General features: G+C 39.2%; 2 protein-coding genes across 8 annotated transcripts in view; both read left to right on the plus strand.

Moving 5' to 3' along the window:
- The window catches only part of adamtsl4 (ADAMTS-like 4), a 64609-nt gene extending 62537 nt beyond the window's left edge, over positions 1-2072 (plus strand). The window contains exons 16-17 of the mRNA XM_036588407.1: positions 357-501; positions 1223-2072. Of these exons, the coding sequence (XP_036444300.1) occupies positions 357-501; positions 1223-1353 (276 nt within the window). The 3' untranslated portion in view covers positions 1354-2072. The remainder of the gene's footprint in view (positions 1-356; positions 502-1222) is intronic.
- Positions 2073-6055: 3983 nt separating this feature from the next.
- The window catches only part of celf3b (cugbp, Elav-like family member 3b), a 25440-nt gene continuing 11678 nt past the window's right edge, over positions 6056-19817 (plus strand). For 5 of the 7 annotated variants that reach the window (XR_005008239.1, XM_036588482.1, XM_036588466.1 and 2 more), the window contains exons 1-4: positions 6056-6512; positions 7142-7265; positions 7513-7727; positions 11495-11577. Coding sequence is in view for 6 of the 7 variants with exons in the window: in XM_036588482.1 (XP_036444375.1) it covers positions 7583-7727; positions 11495-11577 (228 nt within the window). In the remaining variant the exon portion in view is untranslated. The remainder of the gene's footprint in view (positions 6513-7141; positions 7266-7512; positions 7728-11494; positions 11578-19817) is intronic. The other 2 variants (XM_036588500.1, XM_036588516.1) reach the window with 2 other exon arrangements.

Raw genomic sequence — 19817 nt, forward strand, 5'->3', positions numbered from 1 at the left:
AATATTGTCAAGCATTACGTGCATTGTTTTGGCAACAATTGTCAATTACAATTCATGCCATAAAGCATTTGGAATTTCCATTTGTGTGAGAGAGACAGAGAGAGAGAATTAGAGGGAGGGAATGAGTGAGAAAAAAATGGAGAATGAGGAAGAGAGAGATAGATAGAGAAAGGGAAGAAGAGAAAGAAGAAAAGAAGGAAAAGAAGAGAGGTAGGGGGAAAAGAGAGTGAAGGAAGAAGAGAGAACAACCAGAACAGGGAAAGAAGCTTTGTTTACATCCTAATGATCTAATTATGTAGAAATGCTACATTTTCAGAGAATTTTCCTTTAACTTCTTAACCCCCTCCTGTCTGCAGTGCTCTCGTTCGTGCGGTAAAGGATTACAGACGCGGGAGGTTCGCTGTATTTCAGCTGATAAACAGCACAGTGCTGACTGTGATCTCAGCAGCAGACCAGAACAAGAGCAGCTCTGTAACACACTGCCCTGCAGCCCCTTCACAGGTCAGTCTGCGTGTGTGGGTTCATGACTGCTTCTTTCATGTTTTCCATTGATATGAATGAGAATTATAAATTATTTTCATCTATCCATGTTTATCACACTCCCTCTCTCTTCCTCTCTCTCTCTCTCAAAAAACATCCATTTTCAATTATAATGAAACTAATAAACAATTAATCAATAATAATCAAATACATATGTGTTTACTTACATAGAAGTTTGACATTGGCCCATTAAAAATGTATTATTTTTTCTCTCTCCTCTCTACCTTCCTTCTCTTTCTCTATCCTTCCTTCTTTCCTTCCTTCTTAAATGCTTCTTTCCATCCTCCCTTTCTCTGTTTCTCTTATCTTTCTCTCTCACTTCCTCTTTTACTCTCTCCCTCCTTCCTTCCTTTTTTTGCCATCCTTCTCTCTGCGTCTTACCCCCCTCATTTTATGCCCCCCTTTCCTTCCCTCCCTCTCCCCATATAAAAATGTAATATTTTAACAATACATTTCAACGTATTTAATTTATATGTTGTAATATATTGGCAACATGTTCCAATATATTCCATTTTCATATGGGTCTGCCTCCCTCGCCTTCTCCATTTCTGCTTCCCTCCCTACTTTTTTTCTCTCTTTATCACTCCCTTTCTTTCTCTCTCCTTTCTTCTCTTCCCTTGTCCTTCATTATACTACCTTCCTCTCTCTCTCTCTCTCTCTCTCTCTCTTTCTCTCTCTATAGATGAGAATTGTACGGATCGTCGTCATAACTGTATGATGGTGGTTCAGGCTCGTCTGTGTGTGTACTCTTATTACAAAACGGCCTGCTGTGCCTCCTGCACTCAGAGCGCACAGCGGGCCAAGCGACACTGACCTCTCCACAGCCACTGGTCAGCCAGAGGTCACAGGTCAGGTGGGCAACACGCTGGGACTAGAGCTTGGCCGGAATGTGATAGACCTCCGACCAGCGTGGGTCTGATAGGGATGAAGCACTCTTTAGAGCTAAACTGAGATTGGAAACCCAGCCGTCAAAGTGTTTCCAGAATTACAGTGCTCCAATCCCGGGCTGAGCTGGACCTGCCGCTCTCAGCTAACCCCTCCCACCAGCCCTGCCCACCCCCGAGCAGCATACTTAAGGACTCTTTCTCAAAGAGGGGACTTTTTTTGACCAAATAAGCCTTTGTTTTAAAAGCACTAGTCTTCTTTTCCTGCTCTATCTGTGGGGGATTTGTAGGTAATATAAACCTGAAAACCAAAATGTAGGATCAGGTGCCCCATTTGTTTGATTTCTCTACGTCAAGAGTTCATGAATGTGTCATTTTGGTAATAATAAGATGATAAAACAGATTATTGATATATTTGTATCTGTAGTTGTAGTGCATCGCTTGAAACAGTTCCTCTTCAGTTCCATTAAAACTGCTTCATAAAGGCAAAACTGGGAGCTTCACAGTGAAAGTGCCCATATTGTGAACTTTTAAAGATTCGTCCGCTGTGTTCTGGAAGAAGACTGACTGCTGAGACAGGTCGAGTCACTGAAATCATGAATTTGATGGACAATTTTGTGGACTATTCAAGACAATTTTTGAAATAAACGCAGAACACAGAAAAACATTTTTTTACCGTATTTGGAGGCTTTAAGAAGTTGATTTATTTGAAACCTCCCACCAAGTTTGATATTGCTCTTATTTGGTTTGCATATGCAAATTTAATTTCAGTCCCTTGCAGTCAGGGCTGTAAGCTACTGCCACACTCACATGCAAGCAAGTACACGTAAACACACAGCACACCGGCTCTTCCACCCTCTCAGCTGCACTCTTCCTGACCAGCACAATAACAAGTTACTGTTTTTTGTACTTCCAGCTTTTTCAAAACACTTCTATACAAGATTGATATGCATGTACAAAGGTTGTATTTTAATGAACACGACATATGTTTAAGAGTGGACATGTAATGAATTCAGTGTATGAAATGCATCATTGAATATGAATCAACAGGATTCAGTTTTCTGTGTGTGTGTTGTGTGTGTGTGTGTGTGTGTGAGTGTGTGTGAGTGTGTGTGTGTGAGTGTGTGAGAATATGTAGTTTTGTATGTTACTTGTCATTGTCTGTATGAGAGAGAGCAAATGTAGAGGCTTCTTTGTGTGTATAGTGCCATAATCAACAGTAGGAAATACCCTTTAGGAGAAAAAAGTGTACTTTTATATTAAAGAAGAAAACAGATAGTTATTTATCTATGATTTTTTTTTAAACATACACATAATTTATTTTTTTCTTAAATGAAGCAATGGAAAAATGCTTTTACCATTTTGGATGTTTCAAGAAAAAAAAAAATATTGTAAAATAAACTTTTTTTGTCATTAAAGTGGGTGCAAATTACACATTGCTGCAAACTAAATAAAATTGTAATGACAGAGAGTTCAGTATGTTTAATTGTTTTCACTCCACATCTAAAGCTCATCACATGTGCGATGGCTACTTTAGTCCAGTAGTGGGCAGTGTTATGTCACAGCAGCTTCTGCCTTTGATCTGTGAAAGAAGACTCCACACAGCGTGCAAACTGGCGGGGTACTTAACGATGTCAGAGTGTGAGTGTAGTTGGGGGCACAAGAGGCAGATGGTGACCTTTCAGAGTAAATCACTCTGAACTCAAAGACATCATCAACCGCATGATGCAAGCAGCAGGGAGGCGGGGCTCCAGAATGGGAATACAGAGGAAAAAAAGCTGCAGGTGAGGTGAAGATCCAGGTGTGCTGCAGGACCAAATGTATTTACTCCCAGATGTGCTCCAGCCTTGTGTGTACTAAAGCCCCAAGTGTGTCCGAGTCCCAGGTTTGTACAGAAGCAGAAACAGCTGTGCTCCAGATCCAGGTGTGCTCCGAATACACTAAAGCCTTAAGCAGCCTTAAGTAGTGATGCTGTGTCCAAACTGCAGGTGTGCTACAACTCTATGTGTGCTCCAGACCCAGCTATCCTCCAGCAACAGGTGAGTTCCAGCACCAAGGACAGAGGCACGCTGAGCTCACACAGCCTATGATGCTGCCGTCCAGACCTCTGCTGTACTTAGCATCACTGTGAGTGTGAGGTTCAGGGATTATGGCTTAATCTGGAGATTACAGCCTAATGTTGCACTCACACATTAACATTCATCCACACATCTACAATCTGCTGATGTACGTCAGGACTAGCACATGTTAAGGGTGTGTGTGGATGTATCTGAGTGTGTAAGTGTATCTATCATACATCTCTATACAAATCATACTTATTCCAAAAGTGCACCTTTTATTTATTTAATTTCCAGTCAAAAGACCATTAAATACAAAGTTATTCATTTTCAGTGTTTGGACAAAAAGCAGTGTGTCTGTTTTCTCAGTAAGGGCTTCTTGACCTACACACCCTTTCAGTCTCATAGTGTTGAGTTGTCTTCTCACAGTGGAAGGATGGACAGAAACACCTGTGGATTTTGTCAGATTTAAAGCAAGAGTGGAGCTTGATTTTCTCCTCTCTCTCAAAGATGAAAGCTTTAAGAAGTGTTTGTCTGATATTGACAGTTTTGGTGGTCTACTCGCTCTTGCAGGAGTCATATTTTGTTTCTGTCTATTAATATTTTTCAGCTCCAGGTTCCATAAGCTCCACTTTTTTCACTTATTTTCCTTTGACTTTCCACTTCCTAATGCAAGTGCATTATCTTATATTTAATATATATAATAAAGCCTCAGAAATATCTCCTAATAAATTAATAAATTGGCCATTTCGAAATTAAATAATTGAAGGGTGGTCTCTGACTTTTCCATAGTGCTGTATATGCATACACAGTCATGTGAAGAAGTAAGTACTCCTCATGAAATGTTTCTCTTTTTTGAAGTATGTGGACATATGGTAATTGCTTTTCAATCTATTTAAAAATATTAACTGAGATGTCATTTTTGTATGTTGAGAAAGTAAGCACACCCCTGGCTTCAGTAACTGGTCCTGCCCCTTTTAAAAGAAACAACTTTATGTAGCCATTTCCTATAACTGTCTACCGGTTTCTGGAATCTACTTAAAGAAAATTTTGCCCACTCCTCCATGCAGAATTCTTTCAACCATGCAATGTTTGAGGGGTTTCTTTCATGTACAATCCATTTCAAATCCCTCCCTCAGCATTACAGTGGGATTCAGATCTGGGCTTTGAGTAGGCCATTCCATAACTTTCCATTTCTTCCTTTTGAGCCTTTTCTTGGTGGATTTACTTGTATTTTTGGGATCATTATGCTGTTGGACGGTCCACGTCTTCAACTTCAACAATTTTTACAGATGATCTCACTTTCTCCTCAAGCACTCCCCTGTTATGAAAGAGAATTCATGGTCGATTATATGATTGGAAGTTAGCCAGGCCCTGAGACAGCAGAGTGGCCCCAAACCAAAACATGTCCACCACAAGACTTTACAGTTTGTACAAGGTTCTTCTGATCAAATACTGTCTTTGGTTTTTGCCAAACATGCCTCTGGTACTGTGGCCAAACAACTCTAACGTTGACTCGTCTGTCCAGACCACATTGTCCCAGAAGTCTGGTCCTTGCCTAGATGTTTATTAGCAAACTTTAATCTTGCCCTGATGTTCTTTTTAGACAGCAAAGACTTCCTCCTGGTGCACCTCCAATGAAGTCAAATTTGTGCAGTTTTTTTTCTAATGGTAGATGCATCCACTTTTACAACAGTGGCAAGAGCCACCTGTAGATCCTGTGATGAAATTTTGGGGTTCTTAGAGACTTAGAGCAGTGGTTTAAATCTTCTCCACTTGTAGATGATCTTCCAGACAGTGGAAGGATTGATTTCTAACATTTTGGGTATTTTCTGAAAGCCCTCTTCAGACTCATAGACATCCACAGCTCCTTCCTGAAGGCCTCAGAGAGCTCTTTTGATCTAGGCATGATGATACCAAACACTCTAATGACGAGCAGCAAACCAGACCAGATATCTGAGGTTTAAATTAGACTCCTCTAAGGCTCCTCTAAGATATTTATTAATCTTTAGCACCTGATTGGGTGTACCTGATTTCAATTTGACACACCTGAAGTAGTGATATATGCAGGGATGTACTTACTTTTTCCGCATAACACTGTTTATTTTAATGATATAAAGGATGACAAAAATGTTAAATGTAAATTATATAATCTTGTTCTATTAACAGTGTTTGAAAACCTGATATCTGTATCCCTGAATAGGTTGAAAAATCTACACTTTTCATGAGGTGTAGTTACTCCTTCACCTAACCGTATATATTTCCGTGTGTGTGCGTGTGCGCGCGCGCTTTTGTGCGCGTGCGTATGTGTGTGCGTGTGATCTTCAGCACCACGGCCAGAGCTCGCGGCGAGAACAATGGGAGGTTCTGTGAATGTCAGGCACCATCAGCCAATTGAAAACAGGCGTTAAAAACGAAAAGTGCCCCGAATCAGCACTAAAGACCGAAATGGCAATGCAGTTTCCTCTCTAGAGGCCCAGCTCTCCAGCACTGACGGACATGAACTGACAAAAAGCCCCCGTAGTAAAAGCAGAAGTAAATGAGATAAAAGGTCTGTATGTTTTAGTGGTATTTGACACCGTAAGTTGTTGACGATCCCTGCGGGCTACATCACGATCCTGTCAACAGCTGAAGAAAGAGAAAGAGAGAGGAGGGACAGAGAGCGACAGAGAGGCGGGAGGACGTGGAGGAGAAAACCGTACTAAAAGCAGGGAAATCATTGCCTGCGTGACTTTGGCTGCGTTTTTAGACTGAAAGTGATCAGTGAGCTGAGAATCGCAGCAGAGGCGGTTCTGATCACAGCGCTGGAGGAGGTGAAGCGGGCCGGAGGGATGAGAACAGACCGAACCGCCACACCAACCGACCTGTAAGACTGAAGATAGAGGACTGCCGATCAGCTGGCCCTGTTTGGTAGGGTTAGGACTGGTTTAGATCAGAGGAGAGAGAGAGAGGGAGAGAGAAAACATAGTTTACATCGAGAGAGGAGATCGGGAGCTCGAGAGGAATCACCTCAATCCAACAGAAGTAACTGGTACGATTTTATTAACATCATCTAAATCGTGTATGTATATGTGTAGTGTGTGTGTGTGTGGTCTGTGTATGTGTCTGAGTGTTTGTGAAGGCTGTATACGTCTAGCATGTATATACAGGTTGTATGTATCTAGTGTGTCTACACAAATACATTTAGAGATACACGATCAAAATCATATCAGTATCTGTATATATATACACACACATACACACACACATATATGTATATATATATATATATTTGTGTGTGTGTGTATGTGTGTGCGCTCTGAGGAATAGAATGTTTAGGTGATAGATTTAGACCTAATATGTATGTTACATTTCTATGTAATGCTAATACATGTAGATTATATATATATATAAATAAATCTACACATATACAGACTACACACACACAGACAGACCCATTCTTTGTGTGTACGTAGCCTGCATATTTATATATGATGTATGTATGTGTGAATGTGTGTGTGTATGTCATGCACACACGCACAGCTTGTATGTGTGTATATGTGTGTATATATGTGTGTGTGTGTGTGTGTGTGTGTGTGTGTGTGTGTGTGTGTTGTGTGCATGCTACTGTTACGTTAACCAAGGCAGACAAAAGCACTCCTCCTCCTCCTCCTCCTCCAGAGGCTCCAGCCGCTCTGCTCCCTGCGCGGGTTAAACAAAGGAAGCGCATCCCCTCTGGATCTGAATAAACGTGTGATTCTCTCTGTGTCTCTTACAGCCAGCTCCACGGAAACACAGTAGTCAGGTAATCATGAGAAAATGTCATTATTATGTTATGGCAAACCGAGGCATGATAGATGTCATGACTGCCTTTTAATGGCGTAATATCATTTGCATAATTGTTGTTATCATTGGCAAAAGTGCGTGCCTTTGTTCTATTGTTTCAGCAGATTTCTCTGCATGTAGGAATGTTTTTCTAGCCACTTTACACATATTTCAGTCATATTTTGTGGACATAATAAATTCACATTTTTAATTCACATTTTCCACAGAGACGCATCCTTCACTCCTGCCCCCGCTGGTGTCCTGGTGTGTTTGGGCACTGTTCTCTCCACCGTCCCAATGAAGGAGGCCGACGCGATAAAGCTCTTCATTGGGCAGATCCCACGGAATCTGGAGGAGAAGGACCTCAAGCCCATCTTCGAGCAATTCGGGAAAATCTATGAGCTGACAGTGATCAAGGACAAATACACTGGCATGCATAAAGGTATGGAGACTTTGAAGCTTATCTGGGCAGAACGAGGGGACGTGCTAAAACTCTTAACATGAAAAAGCTTAATGTGCTAAAACAATGACCTAGGAACACCAAATCTTTCTGCACTGTAGCTCATCTTTTTGGCATAAGACAGGGTTTATGGCCAATAATAAGTGAGCGAAATTTGGTGCTCCCAGGCCATTGTTTTTACAGTAAGACATGCTAAGACGTTTCCTTATTGTCAGTTTCAATGTGCTTAACTTCAAAATGATGGTTTTGTTTTGTCACACTGATGAGGCAGGAGGTGGTGGATGTAAGCACCAGTATTTTGTTAGAATCAAAACAAAGCACTAGGAGTAAGCGAAAGGCTATACAAAGAAAACCAAGAAACACACAAGAAAGATATGAAATAAACTAAAACCAAAGAACAAGACTAACTAGCTAACAAGCAAAAGAACTGCTTGTTGACAAGATAAAGGTTGGAGCAATGAGGCAAACACACAATCACACACAATACCTTACAAAGAGACAAGAAACACAAGAGCTACGTATACATAGACACTGTGTTCGAAATAGCATACTGTGTACTGTATACTACATATTGAAGCAGTTCCGTGTACTGCATGCTACTCCTCAAAGGGCATACAGTACAGTAAAGAGTATGTAACAATTATCATAATGTACCATGTTCTGTACAACAGGGTCACCTGACCATGTCCATGGTTACGTTCTCATGAAATTTCCTTGTTGAATTATGGGATGCTGTTTATCATGAAGATAGCTCTAACTGCATATTGGAATATTTGACCAGAGCTTTATTATGTCATCTGAGTATCTTTGGCACACTATAGAAACACTGCATGGATTTTACTAAGTACTTTTGGGCACAATCAATATGCAAACTATATGTAGTAGGCTATTTCAAACAGAAGCAGAGACTAACTGGACATGGCTGGGGAACACTGACTGGAAGGCAGGACTAGGGAGGAGAGTAGACAGAGCAGGGGCAGCTTGGTGGTGGAGCTAAGCAACAAAACAGGGAAGGACAACAAGAGAGGTGGAACCTTTGGATTATAGTTTTGTTCTTTTGATGTGAGTGTTTATAACTAGTTACATGTGAGAAAGTTGGTGTTCCTGGGTCGCTGTGTTGCTACATTAAGTCAAGTGTCCCAGATTGAGGTACACAAGAGGCGCTGATAATTACGGCATCCAGGGCCACTGAGGGAGACCTATGTTTACGTGGTGGCTTGCCCCACGTCAAAGTCTTGGGTTTCCACTGCTGAGATTGTTGTTCAGAGCATGTAGATGGTTTCTTCTGCAAACCTCTACCCATGTAAAGGACCATAAGGGAGGCCATTGTCCTCTGTTCTCTTCTGGTCATAGTGATCCAGAACTGGGGTGGAGGGGAACTGCAGGTGGCTATGGTTAAGTGTGTTCTGTGAAACAGGTCAGTGAATAGCTACTCATCCATTTATAGGACATCTCAAAACTCTCTCTCTCTCTCTCACACACACACACAACTAGTCTCCGTGAGGGATTGCTGTGTTAGTGTTGGCTAAATAAAGACCGCAAGCTCTGAGTTTTACACACCATCATTATAATGGAGATAAAGCCTTTCAAAAAGCTTCCTGCCTTTTGTGTGTGTGTGTGGGGTGTGTGGTGTGTGTGTGTGTGTGTGTGTGTGTGTGTGTGTGTGTGTGTGTGTGTGTGTGCTTTCTCACTACTGTTAGTTGTAAAAAAATATGTAGCAATATACAGACTTAAAAAAACATTTAAAATATCCATCACAATATGCATTTTCTATGTGTTTTGAAAATCTATGTCTCATTTTGGTGCAACTGACAATGAAGTGTGGCGTAACTGTAATAGTAAACTGACATATAACTGTAATAATGAGCTGTAGTGTAATAGTACATATAGTAATAGTACTAACTGCTAGTTAGTTAGTAGTAAGCTGCAACAGTGTAGCTGTAACAATGAGTTGTGATTTAATTTTAATAATGAACTGTGATGCATATATAATAATAAGCTGTAGAGTCTGTAATATTGAGCTATCATGTGACTGTAATAATGAGCTTTAATATAATTGTTTCAGTGAACTGCAGTGTAAGTGTATTAGTGAGCTGTATTGTAATTGTTTCAGTGAACTGTAGTGTGAGTGTATTAGTGAGATGTATTGTAATTGTTTCAGTGAACTGTAGTGTGAGTGTATTAGTGAGATGTAATGTAATGTAATTGTTTTAGTGAACTGCAGTGTAAGTGTATTAGTGAGATGTAGTGTAAGTGTATTAGCGAGCTGTAGTGTAATTGTTTTAGTAAACTGTAGTGTAAGTGTATTAATGAGCTGTAGTGCAAGTGTATTGGTGAGCTGTAATATAATTGTTTTAATGAACTGTAGTTTAAGTGTATTAGTGAACTGTTGCGTAATTCTTTTAGTGAATTGTAGTGTAATTCTTTTAGTGAGCTATAATGTAATTGTTTCAGTGAACTGTAGTGTAAGTGTATTAGTGAGCTGTAATATAATTGTTCTAGTGAACTGTAGTGTAATTGTATTAGTGAGCTGTAGTGTAATTGTTTAAGTGAACTGTAGTGTAAGTGTATTAGTGAGCTGTAATATAATTGTTTTAGTGAACTAGTCTAAGTGTATTAGTGAGCTATAGTGTAATCCTTTTAGTGAACTGTACTGTAATGGTTTCAGTGAGCTGCAGTGTAATTGTTTTAGTGAGCTGTAGTCTAAATCATTTAGTGAGCTGTAGTGTAATTGTTTTAGTGTACTGTAGGGTAAGCATATTAGTGAGCTGTAGTGTGAGTGTATTAATGAGCTGTAATGTAATTGTTTTAGTGTACTGTAGGGTAAATGTATTAGTGAGCTGTAGTGTAACTGTTTCGGTGAGCTGTAGTGTGAGTGTATTAATGAGCTGTAATGTAATTGTTCTAGTGAACTGTAGTGTGATTGTATTAGTGAGCTGTATTGTAATTGTTTCAGTAAGCCGTAGTGTAATTGTTCTAGTGAACTGTAGTGTAATTGTGTTAGTGAGCTCTAATGTAATTGTTTTAGTGAAATGTTCTGTAAGTGTATTAGTGAGCTGTATTGTAATTGTTTTAGTGAACTGTAGTGTAAGTGTATTAGTGAGCTCTAATGTAATTGTTTTAGTGAACTGTAGTGTAAGTGTATTAGTGAGCTCTAATGTAATTGTTTTAGTGAACTGTACTGTAATTGTTTCAGTGAGCTATAGTGTAATTGTATTAGTGAACTGTACTGTAATTGTTTCAGTAAGCTTTAGTGTAATTGTTTTAGTGAGTTCTGTTGTAACTGTAATAACAAACTGATGTATATGTAATAAACAGTTAGGAAGTAACTACAATATTGGGCTGTGGTGTAACTATTATAGTTAGCTATCAGGTAAATGAGATGATTATAGTATTGAGCTATTGAACTAAGTAACTAGTTATTGAACTAATAGTGAGTGCTAGCATAACTGTGGTGTAAATTTTAATTCTAAGGTGTAGTATAAGTGTAATAATAAGCTGTGTTTTAACTGTAACAATGAGCTGTGAGCTTTGCCATAACTAATACTGAGTTATAGTAATGTAACTGTAGTAGTGAGCTGTGGTGTAACTGCTATGCTGTTGTTGATTGGACTTTGCTTCTAGCAGTGAGAACTTATGGTGACTAAAGCTGCCACTGAAAAGAATTTCAATTATTATTATTATTATTATTATTATTATTATTATTTATCAGTGAATATAATTTCTTTCTCTCTTTTTCCATCTTTTAGGATGTGCCTTTCTGACATACTGTGCACGGGAATCAGCCCTCAAAGCCCAGACGGCTCTGCATGAGCAAAAGACACTGCCAGGGGTGAGTCCTGTGTGTGTGTGTGTGTGTGTGGTTGCCATTTACACAGCAAGGCCTGGGTCACTTGACATTCAAGCTCTCTCTGCTCTGTGCCTGTGTATGTGTGTTTGTGTGTGTGAGTGTGCATGTGGTTGTTACATTACACTGGTTTTGTATGTGCGAGTGCAAGATCTGGCTCATTCTGGCATTGTGGCAAGCCTTGTGTTGCAGTAAACCAGAGGTTCTCCATAGAAATTTGACATAAGATGGTCTTTGATGTATTCTGTAAATAGCAACCAGAAAATCAGCAGCACTATTCACATCAGAAGTGGTTGTTTTATTTTTTTGTCAGCCATAGAAATGGGGTATAAACAATAACTGTAATGTTACAGTATATTATTGTATTTTGATATAAATTGTGGAAGCTGATATCCATTCTTAACAGTTTACTGTGTAATTTACAGTACATTCCTGTAAAAATAATCCCAGAATTCCCAGAATCAAAATAGGCTATATATGATTAAAAGAAGATTTAATATATGTGCAAAGGTTTACCTACATTACATATAGTGGTAAAGGATAGTAACCACAAAGTAGGTTGTGTGTAGTGTAATAGTTATATGCAGAGTGTAGTTATAAGAGGTGGAGTCAGTGAATTAGTAGGTTGTGTGTGGTGTTATAGTTATCTATACAGTGTAGTTATAAGAGATGGAGTCAGTGAATCAGTAGGTTGTTGTGTGTAGTGTTATAGTTATCTGTAGTGTGCAGTTATAAGAGGAGTCAGTAAATCAGTAGGTTGTTGTGTGTGGTGTTATAGTTATCTGTAGTGTGCAGTTATAAGAGATGGAGTCAGTGAATCAGTAGGTTGTTGTGTGTGGTGTTATAGTTATCTGTAGAGTGCAGTTATAAGAGGAGGAGTCAGTAAATCAGTAGGTTGTTGTGTGTGGTGTTATAGTTATCAGTAGAGTGTAGTTATAAGAGGAGTCAGTAAATCAGTAGGTTGTGTGTGGTGTTATAGTTATCTGTAGAGTGTAGTTATAAGAGGTGCAGTCAGTGAATCAGTAGGTTGTGTGTAGCGTTATAGTTATCTGTAGTGTGTAGTTATAAGAGGTGCAGTCAGTGAATCAGTAGGTTGTGTGTAGTGTTGTAGTTATCAGAGTATGAAATAGTGAGCATGGTGAAGAAGGGTGTTAAAGCAATAATTAATCCTGTTACAGGCATGCCACTAGTTTGACCTTTCTTAGATCATTCTGGCACTCCTCTCTATTCTTCTCTCTGTCTCCTGTTCTCCTTTTTTTCTCTCAGTCTCCTCTGTTTCCTTACTACCATTCATCCTTCCTCTCATCTTCTGTTACCCTCCTTTTCTTTCCTCAAAATACATTGTTTGTTCAACCTTGTGAATCAGTTATTTTATTATGCTGTTGGGTACACAGTTCCTCACTTTCAGCTTACACATTAGTTATATATTAGTAGTTAATGAATAATATATAGTAGTTACTTATTGATAAATAGGATTTATTGTTGATTAATATGCTTTTTTATTTATTTTTTTTTATTTTTGCAAATATAATAATCAGGGATGGCTTCATCTTATACCGATGTATTGCCTACCTGTCCCACATACTTGTTATTGTCTCACCTATGTCATATTGTTTCTACCTCTGTGTGGTTTGTTTCCCCTTTTTCCCAGATGTTTCTAGGCTTGTCTTGTGTATAAGTCACCTTCATGTTTCCATGTTCATTTGTCTGGTCTTCTGTCCATTTCGATGTCTGTCACTCTGTGTTGTTTTGTGTGTTTTACTTTGTGTTTCCTTTGTTCATTGTAGTATTTGTTTTAAAAAAATCTTGTGCCTACATCTTGTCTCGGTGCCTCCCATCAGTGACAACAATATACATATTTCATGTCAAAACAAAAGATTGCCTACTAGCATGTCCGTGTGCAAAGCTGTGATCTTCTAAAACGGTGCATCTGAGGTATAAACAATACAATAATACACAGGATGCACCCAGATGCCTTGTTTTGATATTTGTCTGTGGTTTCCAAGAAAGACAGCAAACGAAAGACCCTCAGGAGAGAGGGTCTCTCTCTGATGATGCAGTTTTAAATTTTGATACTCTGTTTTGTAAGTCTTTTTCTCCATTTTTCAATGCTCTATTTTGCCAGTAGGGATGCGCACCAGGAGAATGACACAGTGAGCATTTCAGAAGAGCAAGTGCATAGTATGAAAAAAATAACAGATCACCAGAATTCCTAGTTTGAACAAAAAAAAACCAACATTTAAAATGACTGAGATGTTTGTATTGGCTGTATTTGTAAACTAGGTCAACGTCTCAATGGAGTTGAAAAGCTGTTTTGGAGTAACTGAGTATCTGAAAGGTTTAATCATAAAGATTCACTGAGATTATAACACAAAACTGATGTAAAGAAAAATATTTTTACAAAACCGTGGGTTTTAAAGTATACACAGACTACGTGTGTAGGTGAGAGAGAGAGAGACAGATCAGGATAGACGAGGAGAAAAATGAACAGATGGTGTTCTCTGCGCATCACTGGGGCACTGGGTTTAATTTCAGCTGAGAGAACAAGGGGGAAAAACAAGCAACTCAAAAATGAGTGCAGACAAGTAAACAACAGACCTGATACTGCTGAGTCTCTCTCTCTCTCTCTCTCTCTCTCTCTCTCTCTCTCTCGCTTTCTCGCTCTCACTCTCCATCTACCCTCTCTGTTTGCCTGTCCAGCTCTATCTATCTTCCCTCCTGCCCTATCCTCCCTTCTCTCTATCCTCTACTTTCTCTCCATCACTCTTTCTTATTATCCATCCCCTCTCTATCTATCTATCTATCAATACACTTCTTCTTTTTATCTACTCTTCTTTCTCTTTTTCTCTCCATCCTCTCTCTCATAGATCCTTGGTTAAATGATGCTGGGTTAAGTGGTGTGTAAAGTGTATTGGTCAGTGAGAGTGTGAGAGGCTCATCAGAGTGCTGTGTGTGTGTGGTAATGGAGGTGGGAGTTGAGGGTCTCTGTGGTGAACTGATAACATAAAGTGTGAGAGCAGATAGACGGACAGAACAGGAGCATCAAACTAAGTGAGAAGAAAACAGAAAGGGTGAGAGAGAGTGTGTGTGTGTGTGTGTGCGTGTGTGTGCGTGTGTGTGTGTGTGTGTGTGTGTGTGTGTGTGTGTGTGTGTGCACTGTATGCTCTGGCTGTGTGATGTGTGATGCCCCTCTGGTGAACTCTTCTCCACTACAGTGCATTTGTGGGCTAATTTACTGATCCATGTGGTCAACAGTACTCAGAACAATTCTCTCTCTCTCTCTCTCTCTCTCTCTCTCTCTCTCTCTCTCTCTCTCTCTCTCTCTCTCTATCTCTCTCTCTCTCTTTCTCTCTCACCTTCAGGTGTGTGGTGAAGGCGGTTATGGGTTTAGTTGTTTATTAGCTGTTGCTCTGTACTTTATCAACTCTGGCCTTGAGCACTTTCTCTGTTTATAAATCAGAAAGCCTTCCATAAAAATGATCCCTTAACATTCCAGGCTTATTACATAATAAGGCTTAATTTTCATTAACTACAGAGATTTCAATCGGAACTAATGGAGCTTGTCTTAGGTTATAGCAATGTGCAATAAAACTTTGGACCATGGCTCGATAAGGGATTAAATTCAGCTTCAATGCTGAAAAGTATATAAAGTGTATATTTAAAGCATCCTGCTTCACTGACCACTCTTCAAACCACAGTGGTATTTAGTATTGAAATGGAAAGAAATCAGTGCCTGGATTGTTTTACCATGTTTAGGATGGTGGGACAGATATTCTAATGAATGCAATACCAACTATTCAAAAACAGCACAAAAGGATAGTATTTTAAAAAGCTCTCAAATAAAAAAAAAAAACAGGTATGGTCTCCTAATTAGAGAAAGGCTCATCTCCTCATCTGGCCCATCTAGTGGCCTAAGCACAGGCAGAGGGTAAAGACTCAAAAGTTGCATTTCAGCATTAATATTCACAAGGGCAAGACAATTCAACATACTGCTTTCAAAAGAACATTGTATCGTCTATTTCAAGGTATAGTCCCTTTGGAGATGATGTATCTAGATGGTAAATGCAAAATGTTTCCCTGGATTTACATTGTTTGTCACTGTCTCCTTTATGTTCCATAGCCACTTGTTCTATGGTCTATCAAAAAATTTACAAATCAATGACCCCTATTTTTAAAATGGTGTGCTACAGGATTGCTGACAACACAGCATGTGGTGCTACGGTGCTTACAAATTCTAGTACGCAGCTCACTAGATTATGATGAACGTAACCAGCGGGTGAGATAGAGGGAGGGAGAGTATAGAGCGGAGCTGAAAGAAATTTTATGGGGTATCAAGCTAAGCAAAGACATCTGGGAGAGAAAGAGAGATAGAGATGGGCCAAGAGACAGACAGTGGAGCAGAGGGAAGGTGATGTAAGAGGCAGGAAAGAGGTTCTGAAAGAAAGAAGGTTATAATAGGAATGAATAAAGTGAAGAAAAAGAGAAAAAAATCTCTATAATACCCCACCATACTTAAGTACAACATGTAGTTTTCTAAATTAATTTGCCATATGATGCTATAATACTATAATCCATTTGTTATCTCTAATCCACCAGCATGTTTTGTCATTAATTGCTTTACCATAATCCTTTATATTGTTGGTCATGGCATTTGGTGACCTGTCAGTGTGACATTTATATTCATGACAGCTGATGTTTCCATGATGATTTCACCCCATGATTAGTGGAGTAATTGCTATGTTTCTCTCTGCTTACAGAAATATACATTTAATGTACATTGTTATGGAGTCTATATGGTGATATCTTAGTTTGTTGTTGCACACTTTGGAGATTTAACATTTTATTTTAGACTAAATAGACTCCAAAAAGAGAAGAATAGAGCCTAACAAGCGCCAGTCTCAATGCTGATAAATGTTGGATCCACTAAGATGTTCCATTGCTGTTCTATAAGGAACTCAGCACTAGTAGTTGATACTAGTGAAAAATGCTGATCTTTTTTACTCGTATTGTTCTTTTTTTTCATACTTGATCATGAACCAACCATACTCTAGCATAATCCATCCAGACTCTGCTATACTCAGGCCCATGCACAGACAATTAAGGGGGCCAGGGCTCAAGAAGAAAAAAGAGCAACCTGTGAATTAAATTTAAATGAATTTACAGCATACAGCAGACACTCTTAACCTAAACAGTATAATTATGTTTCACATGACAGTAAATATAGTGTTAGCTGACTATCTAACAGCTAGCCATATGTGTGTTAGAACTGTCTCAAGATCGTTTTGGTTTACGACAAACATGATTTAGCAAGCTATTAGCAAGCTATTAGTTTTCTTAAAGAGACATCTGTGTTTTATTGGCGGGATTTACAACACTGTGGTGTCCGTGACAGGTCAGTTAACTGAGGCGAAATCTAGAGATGGTTCAAGAGTGGTGAAGCAAGTCGATCCACTATCTTAATTCCCAGGGCGAGACTGAGTTAACTGTACCTCTCAGAAATTGATCTTAACCCCTTAACTGGCCAGGGCCCACTGGCAGGCCCAGAATTTTATTACACACTTCTATAAACTAAGAATTGCACTGAAGTCCCTGTAGTTCCTGAATAATAAGCATTGGTATGTAATAAGCCTGGTATTTTAAGGGGTTAAACAATAGCAGTGGTAATAAAAAATACACACCAACCAACAGTGCAGTCTGAGGGCAAAAGGGCAGGAGCACCTCCTGGGGTCTTTGTGTTCATACTCTACCATGCTCTAACACAATCCACATTGTATTGGCATATATTGCCAGCTACCACAGAACACTACAGCTGTGTATATTACAAATAGATATATTAGGCAGATGCTTTGTGTGTTCACTAATGAATATCCAACTGAATAAAATTATGGATGGAGGGACTGATCCTGAATCAGGAAGTGTCGAATACAATGCTTTTATAATGACTTCAGGACCATTTAGAATAATTTCGTCTGTGAATATATGATTCAGCCTATTTGTATTTTACATAATTCACTCTGTAAGCGGTGGGACGTTCAGCAGTGTGTGCTAAGCCATTTGCACTTTCATTATAAAGAGATGAGAGGTTTAGGGTGGGTTTCAAACATAAAGAGGAGGAGAGGAGTGGGGGATGGGCGGATATGGATTGAGTCTATAGGACATAGTTGCTAAGATACAGTGTGAGTAAGAGATGCCAGGTTGCTAGGTAACATGCATTATGTGATGAGTGACTAATGTGGTGTGTGAGGTGGCAGGTGGAAGTAAGGAAAGAGTGTCTGTGAGCATGTTTTGTTTGCGTTATTATGGGTGCATTCATACCTTCCAAACACTCTGTGTGTGTGACAGTGTGTGTGTTGTGTGTGTGAGGCAGGCTGTGGGCTGAGGGATGTTGTTATTTATAGGCCGGTCCTTTGTGTCCTGTGGGTATGGAAATGGAACATGAAAGCGACAGCCAACACTAACGCAGTATTCCTCTACTGAGGCTCCCCCCACTGCTGCTGAGAGATGGTACAGTCCGGTGATTGCACATAGGCTGAGAGGGGCAGAATGAAATTTGATTGGATAATCCAAGAATTTAATACTCCGTAATCCATGTCAAATCCTTTTGGCATTACTGCCAGGAGAGAGATTAAATGTGTGTGTGCAAACATGCATGTTTGTGTGCATGTTTTGGTAGTATATACAGTCGTGTGCAAAAGTTTGAACACCCCTGGTCATATTACATGCTTTTTTGGTTTTCTAAATGAATATAAATGAATATATCCTCTACAGAGAACACACAATTTTTCGCTAGTGCTAGTTTAGTTTATTTGCACTCACAAAATTAACAAGACATGTAGCTTTACCAGGGGCACCCAAACTTTTGAATACAACTGTATTTGGTGCATGTTTAAGTGAGTGAGTGCAGTGTAGGGCTGAGTATTATTTAAAAAATTCCATTACTGAAAACAAAATTATACCTCTTTTCTGATTGTGACAAACAAGACATTTAAGAAATAATTATTATTTATTAATAAAAAATCTATCTTCCTTGGCCTTAAAAAATAATCACTTCACTTGGATACTGTAGTTAAAAAAAACAAGCCATATGCCAATAAGTGCTCATTTTGGTGCTGGCTGAATGTAACAAGTTTACACACTGACAAACACCATTGTAGTTAACTTTCTTTTGCAAAAGTCCATTAGCTGCCCAATAAAGTGTTATCTCCCTGCTGATATGTCCTCACTTTAAAAAAAAAACATCTGTGGCTGGTTGTAGTGTTTCTCCAAGAACATTTTTCTTCAAAGGAGATCAATCCTGTTTTTAATCAAATATTAAATCAGATTTGATGTTACTTGACTTTGCAATTACTAGTTTAACTCATTTACTCCACAAGGAACTGTTCTCATTTAACATTAACTTACTTTTTAGGAAATACCGCATGAGTCATCGTGACTCTGTACATATTCGTGTGTGTATTCCACAAGTGGATATTAGCTAGCCATTCAGATTAAAGTGTGTGACAGCCACATGTTCTGTTTCTGATGTTTACTGCCTTTGGAACCACTCAGAGAGAGAGGGAGAGAGAGAGAGAGAGAGGCAGGAGCATGTGTGCTAGTTTTTTGAGCATGTGCAGACGGATGTAAGTAATCGAATGATACAGGAAGAGAGAGTGTGAGAGAGGAAGGTGAGATGTAATGTGGAGTTACTCAGACTGGACACTAAACATGCACTCAAGCTGCATTCCATTCCGCAGGGTCTTTAAGTGGTATCGTCATACTCCCTACACACTTGAGCATGGAATGTCGGTTAAGGGAACTGCAGTTGATAAATACCTTCATTCAGAACATCCTGCAACATTTTCTCTCTCTCTGTTTTGCAATCACCCTTAAAATGTCTGAGTACTACTGCTAGGAACTACAGGTGACTAATAGAATGCACTTTCAATGCACAGCATCTGCTTTATTAGAAACCCTAACTTTGTAGTTCCTCTCAGTGACCACTTCATGAGGTCTACCTTATAGGTCCATGTTATACAGTAATGTGAAAAAGTTAGTGACAATCCCTTAGTCTGTTTAATTTTTCAGTGTCAGAAAAACCTAGAAAACCTAAATTTCACAAATAAAAATACACAGAATCCTTTTTTTAGTATTTAGTGTGTCCACCCTTTGCCTTTATCACATTCTTTTCAGGAGACTTGCTTTCAGTTTGTCAAAGAAATCTGCAGGGATATTTTTCTACACCTCCA

Source organism: Colossoma macropomum, unplaced genomic scaffold (assembly GCF_904425465.1).
Source record: "Colossoma macropomum unplaced genomic scaffold, Colossoma_macropomum, whole genome shotgun sequence".
In the NCBI taxonomy this organism is placed as follows: domain Eukaryota; kingdom Metazoa; phylum Chordata; class Actinopteri; order Characiformes; family Serrasalmidae; genus Colossoma; species Colossoma macropomum.